This window comes from Anolis carolinensis, chromosome 4 (genome assembly GCF_035594765.1).
Source record: "Anolis carolinensis isolate JA03-04 chromosome 4, rAnoCar3.1.pri, whole genome shotgun sequence".
In the NCBI taxonomy this organism is placed as follows: Eukaryota; Metazoa; Chordata; class Lepidosauria; order Squamata; family Dactyloidae; genus Anolis; species Anolis carolinensis.
Genome location: NC_085844.1, coordinates 14,437,794 through 14,462,396, shown reverse-complemented (window position 1 = coordinate 14,462,396; position 24,603 = coordinate 14,437,794). Strand labels below are relative to the sequence as shown.

Genomic DNA, 24,603 nt, shown 5'->3' with positions numbered 1-24,603 from the left:
TAACTAGTTTTATGGTGCTTTACAGGCCAGAAGTCCTTGAATGTCATGTGGATGTTCAGGAGCAACATCTGGCCTGGTTTGTTCTGGAGCAGTGGTTCTCAACCTGTGGGTCCCCAGATGTTTTGGACCTCAACTCCCAGAAATCCTCACAGCTGGTAAACTGGCTGGGGTTTCTGGGAGTTGTAGGCCAAAACACCTGGGGACCCACAGGTTGAGAACCATTGTTTGGGAGAGTATCAATAAGCCTGGCTTTTTCAGTGATTATATAGGTTGGGGTTTTGCTCAGATCAAATAATGACAAAAAAACCCACTCCATCCCAACCCACTGTATATGCCACACAACTCCAGTCCCACAGCATGACCAGGTTGTTGGAGAGTGAGGATGACACCAATGATGTGTCCAACTATTGTCCTTTAAGTAGATACATTGCAAGGATGTCACCTGATATCATCAGTCCCTGCAAATGCCTTTTGTAGCAGGTCCAGCTACAGGAAAATAGCTGGATGTGCCCATGCTGCTCTACATGACAACTAAGAAATGGCTGTGGGATGGCTTGGAATTAGTTCTGGGGCACTCACCATCTCCATTTGAAAACTCAGGCTTTTCATCATATCGTCTCATCAATTCCTTCATTTGAAAATTTCTTATTTGTACCTGACTTATTCAGTGCATAAACACAAAGTTTGCCCATGCCTTGGGTAGAGGAAACAAGAGTCGAGATGGTTTGGAATGAATCAATGAACGAAAAAGTGTTCTAAAAAAATTGAACGATATTTTTATTTATATATTTATTTTATATATAAAAAGAAAGTTTAAAAAAGAAAAATAAAACCACAAAGGAAGATGCAGGCTTATGGCAATTCAGTTTTGTCAGCACCCTCTGCTTGGGTTGTCGATTCTGATGCCCCGGAGGTGAGCAAAGTCCGCCGGTTGTAGTGACCCTTTATGATACCAGAATTATTGTTCTCATTGAGGATTTGCTTCTGTTTTTGCCTGTTGAGAGATTGCACAAGCCCTAAGACGACAGCCGCTAAAGAGTACTGCCCCGTCAGTTTCCTCGGCTGCAAGATTAAAGGGTTTGGCTGGACTCTTCCCAGAAGAAGATATGTTTTGATTTTTCCTTCCTGCTCACTGATGCCCTTGACGTAGATCTCACCCCTGTAATCGAAGGCAAACCCCTTGTCCTTCAGGATGAGATAGGTTTCCTCAGGCACTTGCATTCTGCCGCTTATGCCAGTGCTGTCCATTCGGCTAGCTAAGTTCACCGTTTTGCCCCAGATGTCATACTGGGGTTTCTTAGCACCAATAACGCCTGCGACGACAGAGCCATGGCTAATGCCTAGAAGAAAGAAGAAAGAGATGAAAGTTACGGAAGAGGAGTCTTTGTTAATCATTTGTAGCAATAACAAGATGTCCCTTTTGCAAACTTTAGATTTAACAAAATGCTGTAACATCCCTCTCTGAGGCATGAGATCTCCCAGGTACTAGAAGTTTATACCAGTTTTGTAACACACAGAAAGAGACTGAGTATAGATGGAAATAGAATTTATATATCCAATAGAGTGTTAGAAGGACTTATTAGGTGGATAGGAGGAGAGATGGCAAAGGCAAATTAGAAGTAAATTCACTTTTGGGGATGGAAAACAGTAACTTCAAAATCAGAATGAGCACATATGTATAAGGAAACCCCAAGGGGCATTAAATTGTTTTGAACTTCATTTATTTTAAACTTCTAGAATGTTATGACTGGAAAACATAGAGGTAATCCTAGATTTGTTAACATCACACTAACAAATCTTAAAAGATGGATCTAGCTCCGTGCTCAACTAGCATTGACTTCAGAGACCTCTTCAGATTTATAATGGTGGGGGGAGCCTTTCTATTTATTAACATATGAATGAATAAGAGAAATTATGTCTCTGCCATGCAAAAGGCTCCAGTACAGAAATGGAAAAAATAGAGAGAAAGTGGCTTAATGCAGTGGTTCTCAACCTGGGGTCACCAGATACTTTTGGCCTACAACTCCCAGAAATCCTAACAGCTGGTAAACTGGCTGGGATTTCTGGGAGCTGTAGGCCAAAAACATCTGGGGACCCCAGGTTGAGACCCACTAGGTTAATGCTTTCAAAGGAAGTTCGAGACCATGCTTCCGTTTCTCTGTTGATGCAAACTCTGTTCACCTGGAGCTCTGGTTACACAATGCTGCTTATTACACCCCACTCATAGTTCTATTTTGTTTATAAAGACATAATCAACACATACATACCAATGCGGAGTTCAAAGTTGTTAAAGGAATGCTTGTTGATCTCTTGAATGCTTTCATTCAGTGCAATGGAGAAATCTGCCAGTGCACATAAATGGCCCCATTTATCTTCACATTGCTGGAAACGAAACAAGAGAAAATGAAACAGAAAAGCAGCAGCATATGACAAGCTGGATGACCAGCTCTTCCACATCACTAAAACACAAACCTTAAAAGCTGGATCTAGCTACATTATCTTTGTGTCAGGAGCGACTTGAGAAACTGCAAGTCGCCTCTGGTGTGAGAGAATTGGCCATCTGCAAGGATGTTGCCCAGGGGACACCCGGATGTTTCTACCATCCTTGTGGGAGGCTTCTCTCATATCCCCACATGGAGTTAGAGCTGATAGAAGGAGCTCATCCGTGCTCCCCCCAGGTTGGATTCGAACCGGCAACCTTCAGGTCAGCAACCCAACCTTCAAGTCATCAGTCCTGCCAGCACAAGGGTTTAACCCACTGCAGCCCTGGAGGCTCCAATTACTTACTAGCATTGACTTTAGGGAGTTATTAAGGTTCACAGTGGGCAAGCAAGCCTTTCTGCTTCTGGAGTATTGCTTGCACATTTCAGAACAAAGATAGAGTTTGCACTGAAGTACAGGAAGCTTCTATGTGTGCATGAAAAAGGACCATTGAAAATGTTAGGCTTAAAACCATAGAGTTGGAAGAGACTACAAGGGCCATCCAGTCAAACCCCGTGCCATGCAGCAATAGACAAGCAAAACACTCCAGCCTCTGCTTAAAAATTTCCAGAGAGGTCTTTCCAGAGAAAAATTTAAATGTTTCACTAAGCATGTTTAATAAGCCTAGTTTTTCAGTCCTCGGCTTATACTCGGGTGAGGGTCCTGGTGGGCTTATATTTAGGTCGGCTTATACTCAAGTATATATGGTATATTTATTATTTTTCTCTATTATTGATATTGTTACATTTATTATTTTACTCTATTATTATTATTATTATTATTATTATTACATTTATTATTTTACTCTATTGTTGTTACTTTTACATTTATTTTACTCTATTTTATTATTAATACATTTATTATTTTACTCTATTTATTATTACATTTATTATTTTATTGTATTTATTATTATTATTACATTTATTATTTCACTCTATTATTATTAAAAGGATACATAAGCGCATTTACATTGAAGAAGATGAAAATAATGATTTAATCAGTGTTGAATAGTCATATCTTAAATTACATTTTGATGTAAAGATTCAAAAACATTTAAACTACTGATGCTTCAATTAATTTAATTTTATTGGTATCTTGGCTTATACTGGAGTCAATGTTTTCCCAGTTTTTTTGTGGTAAAATTAGGTGTCTCGGCTTATATTCGGGTTGTCTTGTACCCGAGTATATACGGTAATTTGTTTTTTTAATTTGAACAAATATCTTATTGATGTTATTTGTTACTCATTATTTAAGAATAACACATTATTAATGTATTACTAACATTATGTTCTTTTTGTTACCTTTGTTTTTAAGGGTGTATGTACAGTAGAGTCTCACTTATCCAAACCTTGCTTATCCAAGTTTCTGGATTATCCAAGCCATTTTGTAGTCAATGTTTTCAATATATCATGATATTTTGGTGCTAAATTCGTAAATACAGTAATTACAACATAACATTACTGTGTATTGAACTGCCTTTTCTGTCAAATTTGTTGTAAAACATGATTTTTTGGTGCTTAATTTGTAAAATCATAACCTAATTTGATGTTTAATAGGCTTTTCCTTATTCCCTCCTTGTTATCCAAGATATTCGCTTATTCAAGCTTCAGCCAGCCCGTTTAGCTTGGATAAGTGAGACTCTACTGTATATGTATAAACACACAGAGAAACAGGCAGACACACAGAATATAAAAAATGAAATTGAATTGAAAGTGACTCCCCCCCCCCACTTTTTCTTTTAATACATTTCTCCATGGCCTAAAATGACTCATAGGAACCTGAAAACATAGCAAAATGATTGACATGCTCCTTAGCGTGCATTTGGAGGCAAATGTTTGTTTAGTCTTTCAAGGTTCTTGGGGTAGAGCAGGCATGGGCAAACTTTGGCCCTCCAGGTGTTTTGGACTTCAAGTCCCACAATTCCTAACAGCTTACTGACCATTAGGAATTGTGAGAGTTGAAGTCCAAAACACCTGGAGAGCCAAAGTTTGCTCATGCCTTGGGGAAAGGAATGCAGCTTCCTTAGTTGCCTACCCTTATCCTAGAAACTTTTTGAAGATATAATTGGCCAATTTTCTCATCATTTTTTGGTGGGTTTGGAGTACAGGTGGGTAAGGGAATGGACCTCCAATCTAAGATTGGGAAAGAACTGGTGTGGTCTCCTGACACCTGGAAGTCTGAGTGACTTGAAGGAATACATTATACAGACAGGCATCTTTATTAGTGGTAAAGATCTAGTGGAGGGATCTGAGTGTTGGAAGCCAGGGTTTGCATCCCTGCTTGTGCATGAAAACCCACTGGGTCACTTTGGGCACATCACACTCTTTCAGTCCCAGAGGAAAGCAAACTCCCTGTTAAGAAATCTTGCCAAGAGGATCTTCTTAGGGTCAGCATACGTCACACATGACTTGAAGGCACACAACAAGAACAACAACATTTTTGTTAGCTACCAGAAATCACCTCCTACCTGTTTTTCAGGCGATAATCCCGATACAGCCATGTATGTGCTTCCAATGGTTTTAATTTTTTCTATGTCTTGAAATCTTTCTTCATCTAATAACTGAAAAGAGAAAAAAAAAGACCCCGTTAATTCCAGTTTTGAACTGAAGCTGATCAGATGCAGAGCTCCCAAATGGTTATTTATTTTCACAGCTTGCAATCTGGAAGCTATTAATTCGGTAGTGTTTTGCATAATGGATAATAGTTTGCTTTTAACAACTCTGGTACTGTTAATAAACTGACTTTGACTGTAGACTATTTGCATGTTTACTTCCACAGCTGATCTCTTTGAACTTGCAAGTCATCAGCTGCATTTTGAACATGCTCAACAATATTTTATTAAAAGGATCAGGCAGTTATTCACCAGGATGATAGAATGAAAGCAAAATGCAGATCTTTGTGGATTTACACATATATGTCCTAAATATATGTTTGAATATTTCTATTTGGCACAACATTTGCATTTGTTTTTCAGGAATAAAGTTCTTTCCCATTTCCATCTCAGTTTTCAATGTATTTATTTATACTTTATTTCTATAATGTCATTGAAATTTACATGGTAAGTAAAGGTAAAGGTTTCCCTTTGACATTAAGCCGAGTCGTGTCTAACTCTGGGGATTGATGCTCATCTCCATTTCTAAGCCAAAGAGCCGGCGTTGTCCGTAGACGCTTCCTAGGTCATGTGGCCAGCATGACTGCAAGGAGCACCGCTATCTTCCCACCAAAGCAGTACCTATTGATCTACTCACATTTGCATGTTTTTAAATTGCTAGTTTGCAGAAGCTGGGGCTAACAACTGGAGCTCATCTCATCCAGTGGATTCGAACCACCAGCCTCCAGGTCAGCAAGTTCAACAGCTTAGTGGTTTAACCCACTGTGCCAACACGGTCCCTATTTACATGGTACTTTACAGTAAATCAATCCAAAACTACAGTCTTTTCTATACTTAAGGTTACTGGAATGCAAAATCTGGAATTTTTGAAGTGCACTTTGCAAAACTGTTCAAATGGGGACATTTGATATTATATTCTGAAAATGAGGCTTAATCATCTCACATATTTTTTAAATAACAAAGACAAAAAAAAACACCTGCATTTTTGGCAGGATAATAAAAGCCATGCAAAGAAGATTGATTTCATGCTCCCTGCACACAAATCTTTGCAGGATCAAAAGAGAAAGGGAAATGATCCCTGAAATGGGGAAAAGAATTACAGGACCCTATAAAATATCAATATCAACATTATCTCTTGGAGGAGAAAGAAAGAGAAGGAAGCAATTAAGATTAAATTGAATCAGATCAACAGGTAATAAAAGCTTTTATCTTTGTGGTGGGGAGAAGAATGACACCATTTGGCTCTTAAAATTTAGTGCCTTTGAAGATTAGAAGATTATTGCTTGGATATGGGCAATACTGGGTTTGGGAAAGTTATTTTTAGACTTAAAACAATTGCAGCCTCCCCCTGGCATTTTCATGTTCTGGCTATAGTACAGATGATGAAAGAATTAAACTGTGTAGTACATTCCAGTATGTTAGAGCTAGCATAGTCTAGGTTCGAACCTCGACTTGATCCTGGAAGCCTACTGAGTGACCTTGCACAAGTTTTACTTGCAGCCTTAAAGGAAAACCATAAGATATTCCCTCTGAATATTTTTGTCAAGAAATCCCATAATATCTTGTCGAAGGCTTTCATGGCTGGAATCACTGGGTTACTGTGAGTTTTCCAATCTGTATGGCCATTTTCCAGAAGCATTCTTTCCTGATGTTTCACCCACATCTATGGCAGGCATCCTCAGAGGTTGTGAGGTCTGTTGGAAACTAGGCAAGTGGAGTTTATATATCTGTGAAAAGTCCAGGGTGGGAGAAAGAACTCTTGTCTGTTTGAGGCAAGTGTGAATGTTGCCATTGGCCAGCTTGATTAGCATTGAATAGCCTTGAAACTTCAAAGCCTGGCTGCTTCCTGCCTGGGGAATCCTTTGTTAGAAGAACACGACCACTCTAACAACCACCATATCAGACTAGATAGAGAAGCCACTGATATCCACAAGCATGGACAATTTCAATAGAAAGGAGGAAACCATGAAAATGAACACAGTCTGGCTACCAGTATTTAGAAAACTCTAAAAGCAGGACAGTAAATAAAGAACAACACTCAGAAGACAGGGGAATTCCCAGTCAGGAAACAATCAGCTAACACCCCCCAAAGATATATAAATCCCATTTGCCTAGTTTCCAACAGATCTCATAACCTCCGAGGATGCCTGCCATAGATGTGGGCAAAACGTCAGGAGAGAATGCTTCTGGGATATGGCCATACAGCCCGGCAGCCTCACAGCCACCCAACCCATAATAGGTTTGCCTTAGGATCACCATACACGGGAAATGACTTGAAGGCACACAGCAACAGAAGCAACATTCCTATATGACATTTTATGATCCATAGCTCCTAGTCTCGTTTGAGGAATGAATTTACAGTGCAACACTATGCATACTTACTTAAAAGTGAACTCAGTGTAACTATCCTTAGAGTATGAGTATTAGCTATTCCTACCTTTCACATGTCTCACATTCTTCAACATAATTCTCAGCTCAAAAAACAATGACCATATACATTTTGAGAGAAAATATTACAAAAATTTGTTCATTCTATGTTGCTTTCATGTGCATCTATGAGGAGTGGTTTAAAGAGCAGGATATGTTTAACCTGCAGAAGAGAAAGCTAAGTGGAGTCATGATCGCCATGTTTAAATATTTAAATGGCTGCCTAAAGGAAGAGGGAACAAACCTGTTTTCTGATGTTTTCTGGACTCAGAGCAATGGGTTCAAACTACAGGAAAGAAAATTCCACTTGAACATTAGGAAGAACTTCTTGACTGTAAGAGCTATTCAACAGTGGAACTCTCTACCTCAGGGTGTGGTGGAAGCTCCTTCCTTGGAGGCTTTTAAACAGAGGCTAGATGGCCATCTGTAAGGGTATTTTGATTGTGCTTTTCCTGCATGGCAGTGGGTTGGACTGGATGGCTCATGCGGTCTCTTCCAGTTCTATGATTTCAACTATGATTTCATGTTACCAGCCAGTCTGTATTATGGAGTCACAATACATTTGGTTTTACAAAGTCTTCAGCCTTCTCTGCTGCCAAAGAGTGCTGATACCTGACTAAACTACAACTTCCAGGATTCTGTGGCATTGAGCAAAGGGGATGAAGTGGTGTCCAACCGCATTAACTCTAGAATGCAGATACACCCTTGGAGAACCTGAAACTCACAATTTCTATTACATTTTAAAGTTTTAACTAGTCTTATTTCTCCAAAACACATGACAGCAATCCTTGCAAATGTGTACCTTTCCAAGGCAAAGTATGCTTTGTGTTACTATGAGTCTTGGGAAGTATGAAATCAATACTTTGGGTGACAATACTGACTCTATCTAAATTCTGCTCATCCTGACTGGGATTCTCTACTTCAGTTTACAAGAAATCAAATGAGGGTTCTCAAGCCGAACATATTGGCCTCAAATCCTTAAAGCACTTCTACTCATATTATTAATTGTGCCAAAGCTGTGTCACTCTACTTAACTGAATTGTCCCAGCTGCTTTCTTTCATTTACTTGAGCTCAGAGCGGTCTCTTTTTGAAGTCAATCAACTGTGTCTCAAAATTAAAAACAGATTAGCAACTACTAAAAGACAGTGTTGCTTCATCTCATGTCTTGATCCCAAAATGATCCATTATACACTTAAGTATTGCAGACTCACTAACTGGATTCTTTATTAATTCAATGAGTAGGTGTTAGATGGGCATTTGAAGCATCTCAGTGAAATTGGCATTCTTCTTGCGAGATACCATGGGAATATTCTGCCAATTGTATTTACACTGATAGCATATGTTTTGCTTTACCTCTGAATTACAGTGTTTTGGTACAGCCATTAGTAAAAATGTGAATAACTGGATAGAAATTTTGTTGCACTTTGGGGATTTTATACCCTGAGACATAGTGGGAGGGAAGTGTCAGCTAGAAAACTTTGAAAAGATGAAGATCTTGAAATGTTTTTGACCTGCATTATAGCACAATATCTGTACCAGCAGCTATTGAATTTCCATGTCTTAAAATCCATCTCTCTTATGCCCCAGACTTGTTGATCTATAAAGATTTGTACAAATCTCCGAAATGTCACCTTGAGATAAAAATCCAAACGTTGCAGGAAACATTATCCTCTTAAGGAGGCTGGTGAAATATCCAGGAGGAAAGCAATTTTCAAGGCAAGGCTCTCAACTGCCAAGAGACAGCCAGAGCTGCTATTTATCCCTGCTGCTGGCATTGATAAGTTGGACTGCTATCCGCAAATAAAGCTATTTACAGAAAGACCAAGCGTGGCCTTTGGAATGCCATATATTTGTAGCTTGATTTGTCCCTGATCCGCATCATCCCTTTGCTGAGTGTTGTACATGAGAGCCAACATGCAGAACCAAATTCCATGAAAAGTGGAAAACCAAAGAGGGAAAAATAAAAATGCAGCAATAATGGATGAAATGTAACAACAGAGGAAGCAAACCTTTGGATTCTCTGATGCACAAATACACACACTATATTCCAAGAAACACTGCTATGCACAAATGCTTTTTCTAGCACAACTGGGGAGTTGTCACATTTAGATATATAGGTCACTTTTGTGGTAGTTTCCCACCATGGGCAACAACTGGAGAGGCACTCCCAATCTGGAGTGTTCTGCAGTAGTGATTGTATTGTAATATTTTTCATCCGCTGGACTGGCCACATTGTCCGAATGCCCGATCACCATCTCCCAAAGCAGTTACCATACTCCCAACTCAAGAATGGAAAATGGAAAGTTGATGCACAGGAAAAGAGATTTAAAGATGGGCTTAAAGCCAACCTTTAAAACTGTGGCATAGACACTGAGAACTGGGAAGCCCTGGCCCTTGAGCGCACCAACTGGAGGTCAGCTGTGACCAGCAGTGCTGCAGAGTTCGAAGAGGCACGAATGGGGGGGCTTACGGCAGAAACGTGCCAAGAGGAAGGCGCGTCAAGCCAACCCTGACCGGGACCGCCTTCCACCTGGAAACCAATGTCCTCACTGCGGGAGAACATGCAAATCAAGACACACCCCCAACACACCAGAAACGGATGACTATCATCCTCGACCTATGAGGGATCACCTAAGTACTGTATATACTCGAGTATAAGCCTAGTTTTTCAGCCCTCTTTTTAAGACTGAAAAAGCCCCCCTTGGCTTATACTCGGGTGAGGGTCCTGGTTGGCTTATATTTGGGTCAGCTTATACTTGAGAATATATGGTACATTTATTATTTTTCTCTATTATTATTGGTATTATTACATTTATTATTTTTCTCTATTATTGTTGCTACTATTACATTTATTTTACTCTATTTTTATTATTATTAATACATGTATTATTTTACTCTATTTATTATTACATTGATTATTTTATTGCATTTATTATTATTATGACATTTATTATTTCACTGTATTATTATTAAAAGGATACATAAGCGCATTTACATTGAAGAAGATTAAAATAATGATTTAATCAGAGTTGAATAGTCATATCTTAAATTACATTTTGATGTAAAGATTCAAAACCATTTAAACTACTATTTCACTCTGATATTATTATTATTATTATTGCATTTATTTTACTCTATTTATTATTACTTGTATTATTTTCCTGTATTCATCATCATCATCATCATCATCATTATTATTACATGTATTATTTTACTCTATTATTATTAAAAGGATACATAAGCACATTTACATTGAAGAAGATGAGAATAATGATTTGATCAGAGTTGGACAGTCTCATCTTAAGTTTGAGCTTTATGTAAATATTCAAAAACATTTATCTTATTGATAAATGTTTTTGAAGGTCTGGAGAACAAGCCCTATGAGGAGCGGCTTAAAGAACTGGGCATGTTTAGCCTGCAGAAGAGAAGGCTGAGAGGAGACATGATAGCCATATACAAATATGTGAGGGGAAGTCATAGGGAGGAGGGAACAAGCTTGTTTTCTGCTGCCCTGCAGACTAGGACATGGAACAATGGCTTCAAACTACAGGAAAGGAGATTCCACCTGAACATCAGGAAGAACTTCCTCACAGTGAGGGCTGTTCGACAGTGGAACTCTCTCCCCCGGGCTGTGGTGGAGGCTCCTTCTTTGGAGGCTTTTAAGCAGAGGCTGGATGGCCATCTGTCGGGGGTGCTTTGAATGCGATTTCCTGCTACTTGGCAGGGGGTTGGACTGGATGGCCCATGTGGTCTCTTCCAACTCTACTATTCTATGATTCTATGATTCTATGATGCCTCAATTAATGTAATTTTATTGGTATCTATTTTTATTTCTGAAATTTACCATCCTCGGCTTATACTGGAGTCAATGTTTTCCCAGTTTCTTTATAGTAAAATTAGGTGCCTTGGCTTATATTTGGGTCGGCTTATACTCGAGTATATATGGTAAGTAAAAGTAAAAGAAATATTTTCCATGTTACAATTTTAGCATTATTTTTATTATTTCACTTGTTGGATTTACTGTATTTTCTTGGTCCTTGATACTGTATAATACCTTGTGATTTACTCAAGATGCAATATAGAAATAAATGTCTGGAATAAAAAATCAATCAACCTGTCAACTTATGGTGATCACATAAATTTCACAGAATTTCCTAGGCAAATGATTCTCAGAGCTGGTTTTGCCACTTCCTTCCTCTACTGCACCTGGTATTTGTTGGTGACCTATCATCCAAATGCTAACCAAATTTCACCCTGCGTAACTCTCAAGATCAGACAGGACCTGGTGTTTTAAAGGTTATTAGGTGGCCAATCAATCAATATGTCCACTGATATGTCTTTCATACACCACTGGATCTTCTGAACAAATGGCTGTCTCTGATCTGTACATTCTCCTTTACCTTGAGGTGCTTCCCCTCAAGGTATTCTCTTTGTTCTCTCTGTTTTACATGATGCATTATCGTCACTTGTCGATGTATGGTGACCTCACTTATTTCCCATTTTACTTAGGCAATACTCAGGGGCCCTTTGCCATTGCCTTCCTTCAAATTATGTCCTACAGAAACTGATATTCCTTGGTGGTCTCCCATTGAAGTAATAACCAGACCTAATCATGCTTAGCTTCTTCCAAGATCTAGTGCCTTCAGGATATTTAGGCATGTGACCCACTTGATGTTCTGCTTTTTTAGAAGGCTGCCTCATCTTCAGCATTTGCAAATGTTAGTGCTAACATGTTAATGTGAAACTATTAAAGGAAATCAATTTACTAATGTAAAAATGTAGAGGAAAATCAATGAAAATAATTTGATAGTGGGCTGCAAGGGGAATCAGTTGCCTTAGTTGCCATTTTCAGTGTTAATCTATAGCAATATTTTATCCATATTAACTTTTGCGCTTCTCTGTCCCCATTGATTTTTTTGCTGTGAGTTTTCTGGGCTGCAAGGCCATGTTCCAGAAGCATTCTCTCCTGACGTTTCATCCACATCTATAGCAGGCATCCTCAGAGTTTGTAAGGTCTGTTGGAAACTGGGCAAGTGGGGTTTATATATCTGGAATGTCCAGGGTGGGAGAAAGAACTCTTGTCTGTTTGAGGCAAGTGTGAATGTTGCAATTGGCCACCTTGATTAGCACTGAATGGCTTTGCAGGTTCAAAGCCTGTCTGCTTCCTGCCTGAGGGAATCCTTTGTTGGGAGGTCTTGGCTGGCCCTGGTTGTTTCCTGTCTGGAATTACTTTGTTTTCTGAATGTTGTTTTTTATTTACTGTCCTGATTTTAGAGTTTGAGTAGCCAAATTTTGTTCATATTTGTGGTTTCCTCTTTTCTGTTAAAATTGTCCAGGTGTTTGTGGATTTCAATGGCTTCTCTGTGTAGTCTGACATGGTGGTTGTGAAAGTGGTCCAGCATTTCTGTGTTCTCAAACAATATGCTGTGTTCAGGTTGGTTCATCAAGTGCTCTGCTATGGCTGACTTCTCTGGTTGAATCAGTCTGAAGTGCCTTTCATGTTCCTTGATTCGTGTATGGGCAATGCTGCATGTGGTAGTCCCTATGTAGACTTGTCCACAGCTGCATGGTATATGGTAGACTCCTGCAGAGGTGAGAGGATCCCTCTTGTCCTTTACTGAACTTAGCATTTGTTGGATTTTCTTAGTGGGTCTGTAGATAGCTACTTTTAAATTTGTCTTCCCTCAAACTAAGATACTCTAGTGCATGAATCACTAAAACGGTAATAGGATAAATGGAAGGAGGGGTTTTCCCAGAATATCTGCCCAGATAGAGGAAGGCTGTTCCAAGTTTGGAATCTGATTTTCATAATGAATTCAGTTTTTATTACCATCACCCCTCTTTCTTCCCCCTTCCACATCACATAAGCTTCGCTCAATTTTTCAAATGCCTTGTTTGATTTATTTCAATGAACTGAAATTTTAGAGAATCTCTGAGTTGATGCAGAATATTTGGCTAAGTAAGTGAACTACTATATCCGGAGCAAGAAAGGAGCTTGGTCTGCTAAAATCAGTGGCGGAGCTTAGGTTTCCCAGGCAGGATGGAGCAACGGATCCCAAAGGCAATTGGTGGCACTTTCCATTTTTATGATCAGTTATCTAATACGCCCAATAATCTCTTCGCTCATCTCAGCTGCATAATTTAAAGTTTTGGGTAAAAGGAACAAGGAGCAGAAAAGATGAAAGGAAAAATAGAAAGGATAAGAAGAGAGAGAAAAAGGGGAGGGGGAGCTAGAAAGAGAAGTCAGGATAAAAGGACTGATCAAACTTGACTCAGATATCCAAGCGTATATACTGAATATGCTGTCTGAATTTAAAACAGACAGACAGACCAGTCTCTTCTGGCAGATCTTTGAACATTATTATAAATTGTGGATTTTAGAATAATGACTTTTAAATCAATTATATTAATACGTACTATATTCATTTTATATGTTCTTTCAAACAAATGTTAAGTGTTTTAACTGATTTATATGTGTCTCTTTACAGAATGTTACGTATTTTAACTGATGTGATGTGCTGCATTGTATTTTGATCTGTTCCTGCCTTGGTTCATGACAAATAATAATAATAATAATAATAATAATAATAATAATAACAACAACAACAACAACAACAACAACTGAAATGATCAGCAAACGAGTGCAAAAAGTCAAGAACTGGACATCGCCTGGTAGTGATCAACTTCATGGATTTTGGCTCAAACATCTGATTAGTTTACATGGAAAAATGGCCCAACAATTCAATGAGATGCTGCAAAAAGGAAGTATCAGTGAATGGCTAACAACTGGAAGAACTTACCTGATACAAAAGGATCCAGCAAAAGGAGCAGCACCAGGAAACTACAGGCCAATAACGTGTCTGCCCACTATGTTTAAACTACTGACTGGCATCATAGCTGACAGAATTCAAGACTATCTTGAAGAAAAAAAATCTTGCCAGATGAACAGAAAGGCAATAAATGGAAAAGCAGGGGCACAAAAGGCCAGTTATTAATTGACAAAATGATTCTGGAGAACTGTAAAAGCCGAAAAGCTAATCTTCACATGACGTGGATTGACTACATAAAGGCCTTTGACTCACTCCCACACAGCTGGATCATCAAGTGCTTGGACGCCATCGGGATCAGTAAAAACGTTGGCACCTTCATTGAAAACATGATGGAGCACTGGAAAACTGAACTGTTTGTTGGAAATGAAAGCTATGGACTTGTCAACATCAGGAGAGGAATTTTCCAGGGAGACTCATTGTTCCCTCTGTTTTTCATTATTGCCATGATCCCTCTGTCAACAATCTTACAAAAAACAAACCTCGGCTATCAAACATCTAAAAAATCTCACAAAATTTTGCATCTGATGTACATGGATGACCTGAAGCTGTATGGGAAAACACAAACTGAAATCCAGTCTCTGACTAACACTGTCTGAATTTTTAGCACTGATATCAGCATGGAGTTTGGTTTGGACAAATGTTCAACAGTTGCATTGAAGAAGGGGAAAATCATTGAAAGTGAGGGCATAAATATGCCTAATGGCCAAACAATAAAGTGTCACCAGTCAGAGACCTATAAATATCTGGGCATATTACAGCTGAACATCAAGCATGAACATGTGAAAACTGTGGTTAGCAAAGAATACACACAAAGAGTCAGAAAAATTCTCAAAAGCAAGCTCAATGGAGGCAACATCATCAAGGCCATAAACACTTGGGCCATACCTGTCATAAGATATACTGCTGGCATTATAAATTGGACACAGGCGGAACTGGACAATTTGGACAGAAAAACAAGAAAACTCATGACCATTCATCATTCACTGCACCCTCGCAGTGATCTTGACCGGCTATATCTGCCTAGAAGATCAGGGGGCAGAGGACTCTTACAAGTAAAACAAGCAGTCAAAGAAGAAGAACATGCCCTGGAAGAATATGTAAAGCAAAGTGAAGAACCTGCTTTGATTGAAGTCAAAAATCAGAAATCCTTCAAAGCACAGCAGACAAAAAACCAGTACAAGAAAGCCACACTACAAACTAGAACTGACAGCTGGCACAACAAAACATTGCATGGAAAGTTCCTTGACAAAATTGAAGGAAAGACTGATAAGGAGAAGACCTGGCTCTGGCTCACGAATGGGACCCTGAAGAAGGAGACAGAAGGCCTGATCCTTGCAGCCCAGGAGCAAGCCATCAGGACAAATGCAATTAAGGCCAAGATCAAAAAATCAGCTGATGACCCAAAATGCAGACTGTGCAAGGAAACCGACGAAACCATTGATCATATCCTCATCTGCTGTAAAAAATCACACAGACAGATTACAAACAGAGGCACAACTATGTGGCCCAAATTATTCATTGGAACTTATGCCTCAAGTACCACCTGCCAGCAGTAAAGAACAGGTGGGATCACAGACCTGCAAAAGTATTGGAAAATGAGCATGCAAAGATACTGTGAGACTTCCGAATCCAGACTGACAAAGTTCTGGAACACAACACACCAGACATCACAGTTGTGGAAAATAAAAAGGTTTGGATCATTGATGTTGCCATCCCAGGTGACAGTCGCATTGACGAAAAACAACAGGAAAAACTCAGCCGCTATCAGGACCTCAAGATTGAAATTCAAAGACTCTGGCAGAAACCAGTGCAGGTGGTTCCAGTGGTGATGGGCACATTGGGTGCCGTGCCAAAAGATCTCAGCCGGCATTTGGAAACAATAGACATTGACAAAATCATGATCTGCCAACTGCAAAAGGCCACCCTACTGGGATCTGCGCGCATCATCCGAAAATACATCACACAGTCCTAGACACTTGGGAAGTGTTCGACTTGTGATTTTGTGATACGAAATCCAGCATATCTATCTTGTTTGCTGTGTCATAATAAAATAATAATAACAGCAGTAGTATTTGAGCAAAATATGATTGAAATGCATTTTCCACAGCTTATCCCAGATAATATATTAGGAACAACACTTGCTATTCAAGCTTAGAAGATATGGGATTCCACAATAATCTGAGAGCTTTAATTCCCCCAACCTCAATTCCCAAATGCATTTTCTTCTTTTCAATTCTTTGATTTATGCTTTTTTTCCTAGGATTTTTCTAGCCTGCCTAACAATAGAGCTACATGTGGCATTACCTACAATCCTAATTATTTATTCTGTTAACATAGCAGGTCTCTCGTTTTATTAAAGCTAATTAATTCCAATGAATTTTAACATTGTACTTCACTAGGAAAAACTAGCAAAGTAAGCAAAATGGATGCATGAATTAAGACATTCATTGCAAGCTCTTAGCCAATGGCAGCGAGGGATTCTTATTGTTTTTTGTGTCATTAGGGCACTTCAGCCAATCATTGCAACCCACCTCATTATCGCCACAACATCACCCGGTTTGCACATTATCATATAGATTGAAATAAAACAGTAGAAATGTCTTCCTGGAGGTTAAACTAATATCAGGATTGAGCGTGTACAAAATGCCAGGCTTGTCAACTTGACTGTTTCTTAAATCCCCATTCAACCTCTCCCAGCCCAGGGCCGAGAAATTACCTCGTCGAAGTCGGCAATGATTTCATTCAGCAGACGCAGGCACTCAACGCCTTGATTGTTCATTTCGGTTTGGGAGTAAAAGTCGGCAAAGCCAGGGATGGAAGCAAACATGACGCCAACGGCATCGTAGGATTGAGAATACAGGTCCTAGGGATTCAGAGAAGAGCACGAGAAAATAAGGGGGGAAATGCAGCCAAGTGATATATTTTGTATGTGATGAACTGCAATGACAATTGCGATTTTAAGAGCCTGGAAATTTTACGTTTTTGGATTACCATTTCTACTGGCCATGCTGTTTTGTGGGAATTCTGGAATTATGCATCATAGACAAACTCTTTGAATCTCTGCATTTTGTGCAGTTAACATTCCACATAATGTTATCAGCTCCATTTTTCAAGAAGAACAAAGCATTTATTCTGAACAGTGCATCATGAATTAATTCTGTGAAGCAGTAGTTCCTAACATTTAACTCTCCAGGTGTTTGGGACTTCAACTTTGAGAAGCCCCAGTCAGTTGGTCAGCTATCAGAAATGATGGGAGCTGAATTCCAAAATACCTGGATGGGCAAAGATCGGGAACCACTGCAACTGAATCTCTTTCAATATGGGTTGTTGTTACTGGTGCTTTTAAGGGGTCTCTTGCAATTTCCTTTAAGGAAGCTCCATAAGGAACTCTGAATTTGATTGTTATTAGCAGAAACAATGTAGTACTTTCCATATCCATCATTTTCTTGATCTGCAACATCTCCCTGATATAAGTCTGTCTGTCTGTCACAGAATCATAGAATCAGTAATCTATCAACCTACTAGAGGTGTGTGAAGTGTCTGAAATCTGATTAGCATTTTGGAGATTTGGATGGTCCCTGTTTCATTTCGTAAAGATTCAGAGGGGTCCCATTTTGTTTAATAATTCAAATCTCCTAAGCTTTGTAATTGTTTAGTTAAGATTTGTTCCATTAGCAGCAATGGGGAAAATTTCATGGCTCATTTGTCTGTCATTTGTATGGCTATCAGGATGAAACTTGGCACACTTGCAGGCAACATTTATGACTTTGAGCTTGCCAAGTTTCAGAACATTTCTGTCTCCCACTGATTCTTAAGAATTTTTAAATTTTTTATAAATAATTTAAAAAGCTACAAGAGGTATCCCCATGAATTTCTGCACAATGAGATAACATTTCTGAAACCTGCAAAGTTTCAGAAAGATCCCTTTATCTACTGATTTTTAGGAATTTTAAGACATTGCTTCAATTAAAGAATTTCTCTCTTTCCTACTAACTCCACAAAGAAATACAGACACTGAGGGAAGGAGAAAGCCATGTGATTGGCTGACAAGAAAAAAAAAAGCATATGCAGATGCTGTTGTCAATCACATCACTCCTCTTGCCCTCTCCCACCCCAGACAATTATGGAGTACAGTAGAGTCTCACTTATCCAACATAAACGGGCCGGCAGAATGTTGGATAAGTGAATATGTTGGATAATAAGGAGGGATGAAGGAAAAGCCTATTAAATATCAAATTAGGTTATGATTTTACAAATTAAGCACCAAAACATCATGTTATACAACAAATTTGACAGAAAAAATAGTTCAATATGCAGTAATGCTATGTAGTAATTACTGTATTTACGAATTTAGCACCAAAATATCACGATATATTGAAAACATTGACTACAAAAATGCATTGGATAATCCAGAACGTTGGATAAGTGAGACTCTACTGTATGTTACATTGAAAGAAAACACAGCTTGAAACATTCAGAAATAACAAATCTTTACTAATCTCTCCAAAATGTTTTGGAGGCTTCTTTTTCATATGCTTTGGAGGAGTCTCATTCTGATTAGTAATTCAGAGATTTGTAGTAACGAATCATACAAATCTCTGATTTACAAAATGGACCTCTGAAGTTTTGCACAGCCCTACAACCTATCATTCTATTTATTGAGCTGTCTATCTGTCTATATCATCACCCCATCACCATCTTTGTACTCAGTTGTATGGGTGGACCTATATTATGGGTATATATTGATATAAGTCAAACAAATACAGGTGTTATACACTTCTCCCCTTGTATAATCTCTTCTGCCTGTTTCTGGTTTTGTCCAGGAAACACTGCTAAAGGAACAGCATCAACGTTTTCTCTTTCTTCCCTGGAGAATAGACACAGGGTCTATTCCCATCCCAATTTGCACTTCCAAGAATTTGCAGCACTTTATCAGTTGCCTCGTGTTTACAATATTTATATGGTGCATCTTACCCAGTCTACTTTTACAACCTCTCCGTTTTAATCCATGTTTTTATCAGTTCCTGTCATTTGTTTTTATTGGCTAATGTTTACATTTTTATAATTGTGCATGTCTTCTGTCTATTGTTGTGTTTTATATTGCTATTGTTTTTATTCGGGCTTGGCCCCATGTAAGCCGCCCTGAGTCCCCTTTGGGGAGAGAGAGGCGGGGTATAAAAATAAAGTAGTTGTTGTTGTTATTATTATTATTAATAGTAAGGTTAACATTTACTGCATTAAAATGTGAATGAGTTAGACAGCTTATTCACAGATATTGTGCCACAGCTACTATGATGGCTCATGAAAGCCTGAAAGGAGGACTAATAGGTGAGATCGTAGAGAGTATCTGAGAACTGCAATTGTAAATGGCAAACTAGGCACAAGATGTTATGTGTAACTAGAACAGATGATGCTTAGAATAATAATCTATGCATGCAATGCTTTGTATCGTAAAGCATTGGCTGGAAGAGACCAAAAGATTACCAAAATGTTGGTACTCTTGTGCTCAAGGATTTCCCAATTACTATCCTTTCATGAGTTAACAGTACTGCAAGCAAGTGCGGAAAGCCATAAGAGAAGCTGTGGCCACTCAAGATAATTCCTTCCGTAGGAACTGGCCATTAATCAGAAGCAAAATATGACAGACATACTTCATTATCTCGGTCTTTCTCCAAGAAGTGGCGGGCAACATGACTTGGGAGGATATTGCGTAGCATGTTCTCATTGTGCTCTCTTAATTCCTTCATTTCATTGATCTCTTCTTTGGCCTGGCCGCGCCATAGGAAGTCTAGCCTTGCTGTGTATTCAAGCTGCAGGGATGGTGAGAGAAGAGCAGGCCAGAGGGGAGAAATCATTGATATCAAGTCGGTTACAAGTTAGATTTTTTACTATTTTGCATGCATTAAAATAAAAACAAACAAACCCTGAACCCTTCTATCGACTGAATTATATGGTATTTTCTTAGAAGAGTGAGAAATCCAGTATGTTGATAGTTAACGTGAGTCTGGGTTCATTTATACATCTTGGATTGTGTGACCTCAATAAGAACAGCATTGTACTCCCAGTGGGAATAACTCTTTTAAAAAGTAATGCTTTTTAAAATCAAACTGCTACATCTCAAGTGATTATATCACAACATCCCATGCTAGTCTTTAAAATCCCTATGCATAGCTCTTTAAACAAGATTATTATCTTTTCTGCATGGAACAAATAATCATTGGAGGCTTAAGAGTTGGGTTTTGTTTTAATGCAGCTTTCATGTGTCTCTGAAAGCCAGGATACAATCATATTGTTTAAAGAGAGTATTCTATTAGGTTGAGAGACTACTTTTTTCATGTTACATAAAACGTCTTTATCCTAAAAAGTACTTGATATTTAACAACAAAAGGAGAGCTAATTCAGCTCATTGTTGTTAAGGATTTGACGGTTAACAAAGCTCATTCTGCAAACAGATTGGCAACACAAGAGACATATCTAGAGACCTTTTATTATGCATTTAATAATCTTGTTTATTTTAGACTTTCCCAATACAAATTCAGTTCTAAAGCTTCCTTTTTAAGTATTATAGTTATGCAATTACCCCAAACAAAACGTAATTGGTGCCATGATAAATAAATTGATAGCAGATTGCACCTTCTACATTTGTTTGCTCTTATAAAGGGTTAAGGGTTAAACCACTGAGCTGCTGAACTTGCTGATCAAATTGTTGGCAATTTGAATCTGAGGAGCAGGGTGAGTTCCCGCTGTTAGCTCCAGCTTCTGCCAACCTAGCAGTGCGAAAACATGCCAATGTGAGTAGATCAATAGGTACTGCTCCGGCGGGAAGGTAACGGCGCTCCATGCAGTCATGCCAGTCAAATGACCCTGGAGATGTCTATGGACAATGCCGGCTCTTCAGCTTAGAAATGGAGATGAGCACCAACCTCCAGAGTCAGACATGACTAGACTTAGCATATTTACTTTTACCTTTATAAAGTTCAGACTAGAATCCAGAGCAGATTCAGAAGACTCACAAACTGCTCTCAATGCATTCCTCTACATTATTTTTAAGAGTAATTTTTTTCCCATGGGAACAATCAGAATTCATTCATATCATAACGGCTAAATACTCTGAAGGCTGCCAAGGAATACCAGGTGCTGGATGATATATATCAGAGGAATGCAATGGCAAAAGTCCCCTGAATATTCCTTACCTTAAAAAACCCTATGAAATTACTGGTGTTGCCATAAATCAACAGGCCCATACACACACAAAGTCAGAGCAAAATGCCGGCAGTCAAAATGTTAGCTTGGCGAACAACAGAATACTTTAGAGTTAACATTTGAGGGTGCAATTGTAGATATTTCCAGCTTTTAGTGAGAACATGGCATAAAATATGAATGCAACTTAAAGGTTTGCCTTACCTGTTGGCCATGATAAAAGACCGCTAGCAAAAACATGGCCATAAGGAGCAGAGAGGCCTCCTTAGTTCCCAGGAAGTCTGTGCTGGAAAGAGAAAAAGTAGAGGGGAAAATTGGAAACACACAGGTATGAATAGCCATTGATTTTTGATCTGTTTCTGGAAATTGATGAATTGGCAGAGTGGTGTTTTATGTTTATGAAAAATAAATAAAGGCAAATGTTTACTGGCCAGAATTGAGATTAAGAAATCCACACACATACATGCCCTTATATGTGCTGATATGCTTTTTTTTGGTACTACAAGGTTGGTATTCCCATCTTCTCAATGGAGCACCGAAAGACCCCCTCCTGACATACTTGGAAGCCCCAAAGCTATCTCATAAAGGCATGCAATGCTTTAAAATAAACAAGCAGGATTAGAGCAACATCTGGTGAATCTCCTTTCCAAAAGCTGAATACACAAAGTACTGGGACATCTAGAGGACCCCAGATGATCTCCGCAAGGTTGTCACTATTGTATATCCAGCAATTGGCATGTGTGTATGTAGTCAAACATTATCTGATCCTGTCTGCTTACTCTGAAGCATGGTGCCTCAGGGCTGGTATATGGGTCAATGTAACACAGTATTTGCATGTGGATCTTGAATTAAGGTTGAATTGGGGCCATTTTTCTTATTTAGATTCCATGGTAAGATAATGGTAAAGACAAATTAAAAGATGGTAACATTAGAGAAAACGTGTTGAAAATTACATCTGTGGATTCCAGAATATGACAACCACAATGTATCCAGGTCCAATTCATGGGTTACTTGCAAATAATAATTCTGAAGAAGGATGAGCAGAACAGTAACTTTAGTTCGTGACTGTTAAAATGTGTACATTATAGTCTTTCTTTTTTTGGGAAGCACAAGATTTTGCTATTGAAACACTTCCCCCTTAACAACCTTCTTTCTTATAACTGAGCAGTTTAGGCTATAAGGTAAGGTAAAAGTTTCCCTTTGACACTAAATCTAGTCGTGTTGGACTCTGGGGGTTGGTGTTCATCTCCATTTCTAAGCCAAAGAGATGATGTTGTCCGTAGATGCCTCCAAGGTCATGTGGCTGGCATGGCTGCATTCCCGCCGAAACAGTACCTATTGATCTACTCACATTTGCATGTTTTGGAACTGTTGGGTTGGCAGAAGCTGGGGCTAACAGCCGGAGCTCACCACACTCCCTGGATTTGAACTGCCAACCTTTCAGTCAGCAAGTTCAGCAGCTCAGCGGTTTAACCCGCTGTGCTATTGGGGGCTCCCAGTTTAGGCTATGCAACAGTGAAAATCCTTCCGTCCTAAACAGAAACCCATCAAAGGTAACTTGTGGACCAAGCAGGGAAAAGGGAAATATTGGAATAAATCTATTTATATGCCTTTCTTGCAGCATAGGATTTAAGGCAGATTACACATTTCTTGACTACTGATCATGCAAATTGCTGCTGTTGGGGAGTTACAGTCCAAAAGCATCTTAGTGGCAGTGCTTATGGCAATAGCATGTATCATTTATAAAATTAGTGTTTTAGCCATTGGGTAAGTTTGAAGGAGAAACGGGGCAAAGTTTAGCAGTTGAAAGGAGCAAGGTGAAACTATGTATTTTGCAAAAAGACAGTCATTCTTCTGCATTCTTGGGATGATATTTCCCCTTCTTGGAGAGAGGAGATTTTCACACTTTTGCATCTGATGTCTGAAGCCTACCCTTATTTCTTTGCTTAAGCTTAGACAACAATGGACAGAAAACTACTTTCTGACAGTAATACCAGAGAAAGATTGACACATTAAACCAGCCATGGTATTGCTTTCCTCTTTGGGGCACCACAGTGATGCTGCCCTCATTCATTTCTCTTGCATCTGCTTCCAGATGAAAAGATATTTGCAGCTCCACTAAGGAATTATCTTGGGCATTTAAGAAATTATTTCGGTATGTGATGATGCAGGGAGAATTCTCTCTTTCAAGGGTATTTCCATTTTTGTTATTTGAAGCTGTTGTACAAGGATCTGTTTAGAAACACTTGGTGGAATGACAATGCATATCATGGACTGCACTACCACCAAACAGCACTGTATTTATGTATGTAAGACAGTGTGCTCCAAGATTGACATTTTACTTATCAATCTTAGTTTAGGCCACGGTGATGCGGTGGGTTAAACTGTTAAGTTGCAAAACTTGCTGACTGGAAGGTTGGCGGTTTGAAACCGTGGGATGGGATGAGCTCCCATTGTTAGCCCCAGTTTCTGCCAACCTAGCAGCTCGAAAAAATGCAAATGTGAATAGAGCAATAGGTACAGCTTTGGCGAGAAGGTAATGGTGCTCCATGCAGTCATGCCAGCCACATGACCTAGGAGGCATCTATGGACAATGCCAGTTCTTCGGCTTAGAAACTGAGATGAGCACCACCCCACAGAGTCCGACTTAACTAGGCTTAATGTCAAGGGGAAACCTTTATATTTTTGTTTGTTTCCTTCTTATATTTCTATGTTGCCCAACTTCCACAACTGTTTGGGTAGTTTAGAAAATAAAGCCAAGGTCATGACATATTAAACAAGATTGGGCAACTTCTTGGGGGCAGAGAGTTGCTTCCACCCCTTCAAATGATGTGTCTACATAACACCAGCCATTTTCATAGAATTATAAAATCATAGAATCATAGAATCATTGAATCGTAGAGTTGGAAGAGACCTCATGGGCCATCCAGTCCAACCCCCTGCAAGAAGCAGGAAATTCTCATTCAAAGAACCCCCAACAGATGGCCATCCAGCCTCTGCTTAAAAGCATTCAAAGAAGGAGCTTCCACCACACTCCGGGGCAGAGAGTTCCA

The 24,603-nt window shown here is 39.1% G+C and overlaps 1 protein-coding gene across 2 annotated transcripts in view; it reads right to left on the bottom strand.

Moving 5' to 3' along the window:
* Positions 1 to 753: 753 nt before the first annotated feature.
* The window catches only part of adcy8 (adenylate cyclase 8), a 154,487-nt gene continuing 130,637 nt past the window's right edge, over positions 754 to 24,603 (bottom strand). For both annotated transcript variants that reach the window (XM_003219392.3, XM_008108199.2), the window contains 6 exons: positions 21,755 to 21,836; positions 20,002 to 20,160; positions 17,067 to 17,213; positions 4,949 to 5,041; positions 2,268 to 2,382; positions 754 to 1,340 (listed from right to left, as the gene is read on the bottom strand). In XM_003219392.3, the coding sequence (XP_003219440.1) occupies positions 853 to 1,340; positions 2,268 to 2,382; positions 4,949 to 5,041; positions 17,067 to 17,213; positions 20,002 to 20,160; positions 21,755 to 21,836 (1,084 nt within the window). In that variant the 3' untranslated portion in view covers positions 754 to 852. The remainder of the gene's footprint in view (positions 1,341 to 2,267; positions 2,383 to 4,948; positions 5,042 to 17,066; positions 17,214 to 20,001; positions 20,161 to 21,754; positions 21,837 to 24,603) is intronic.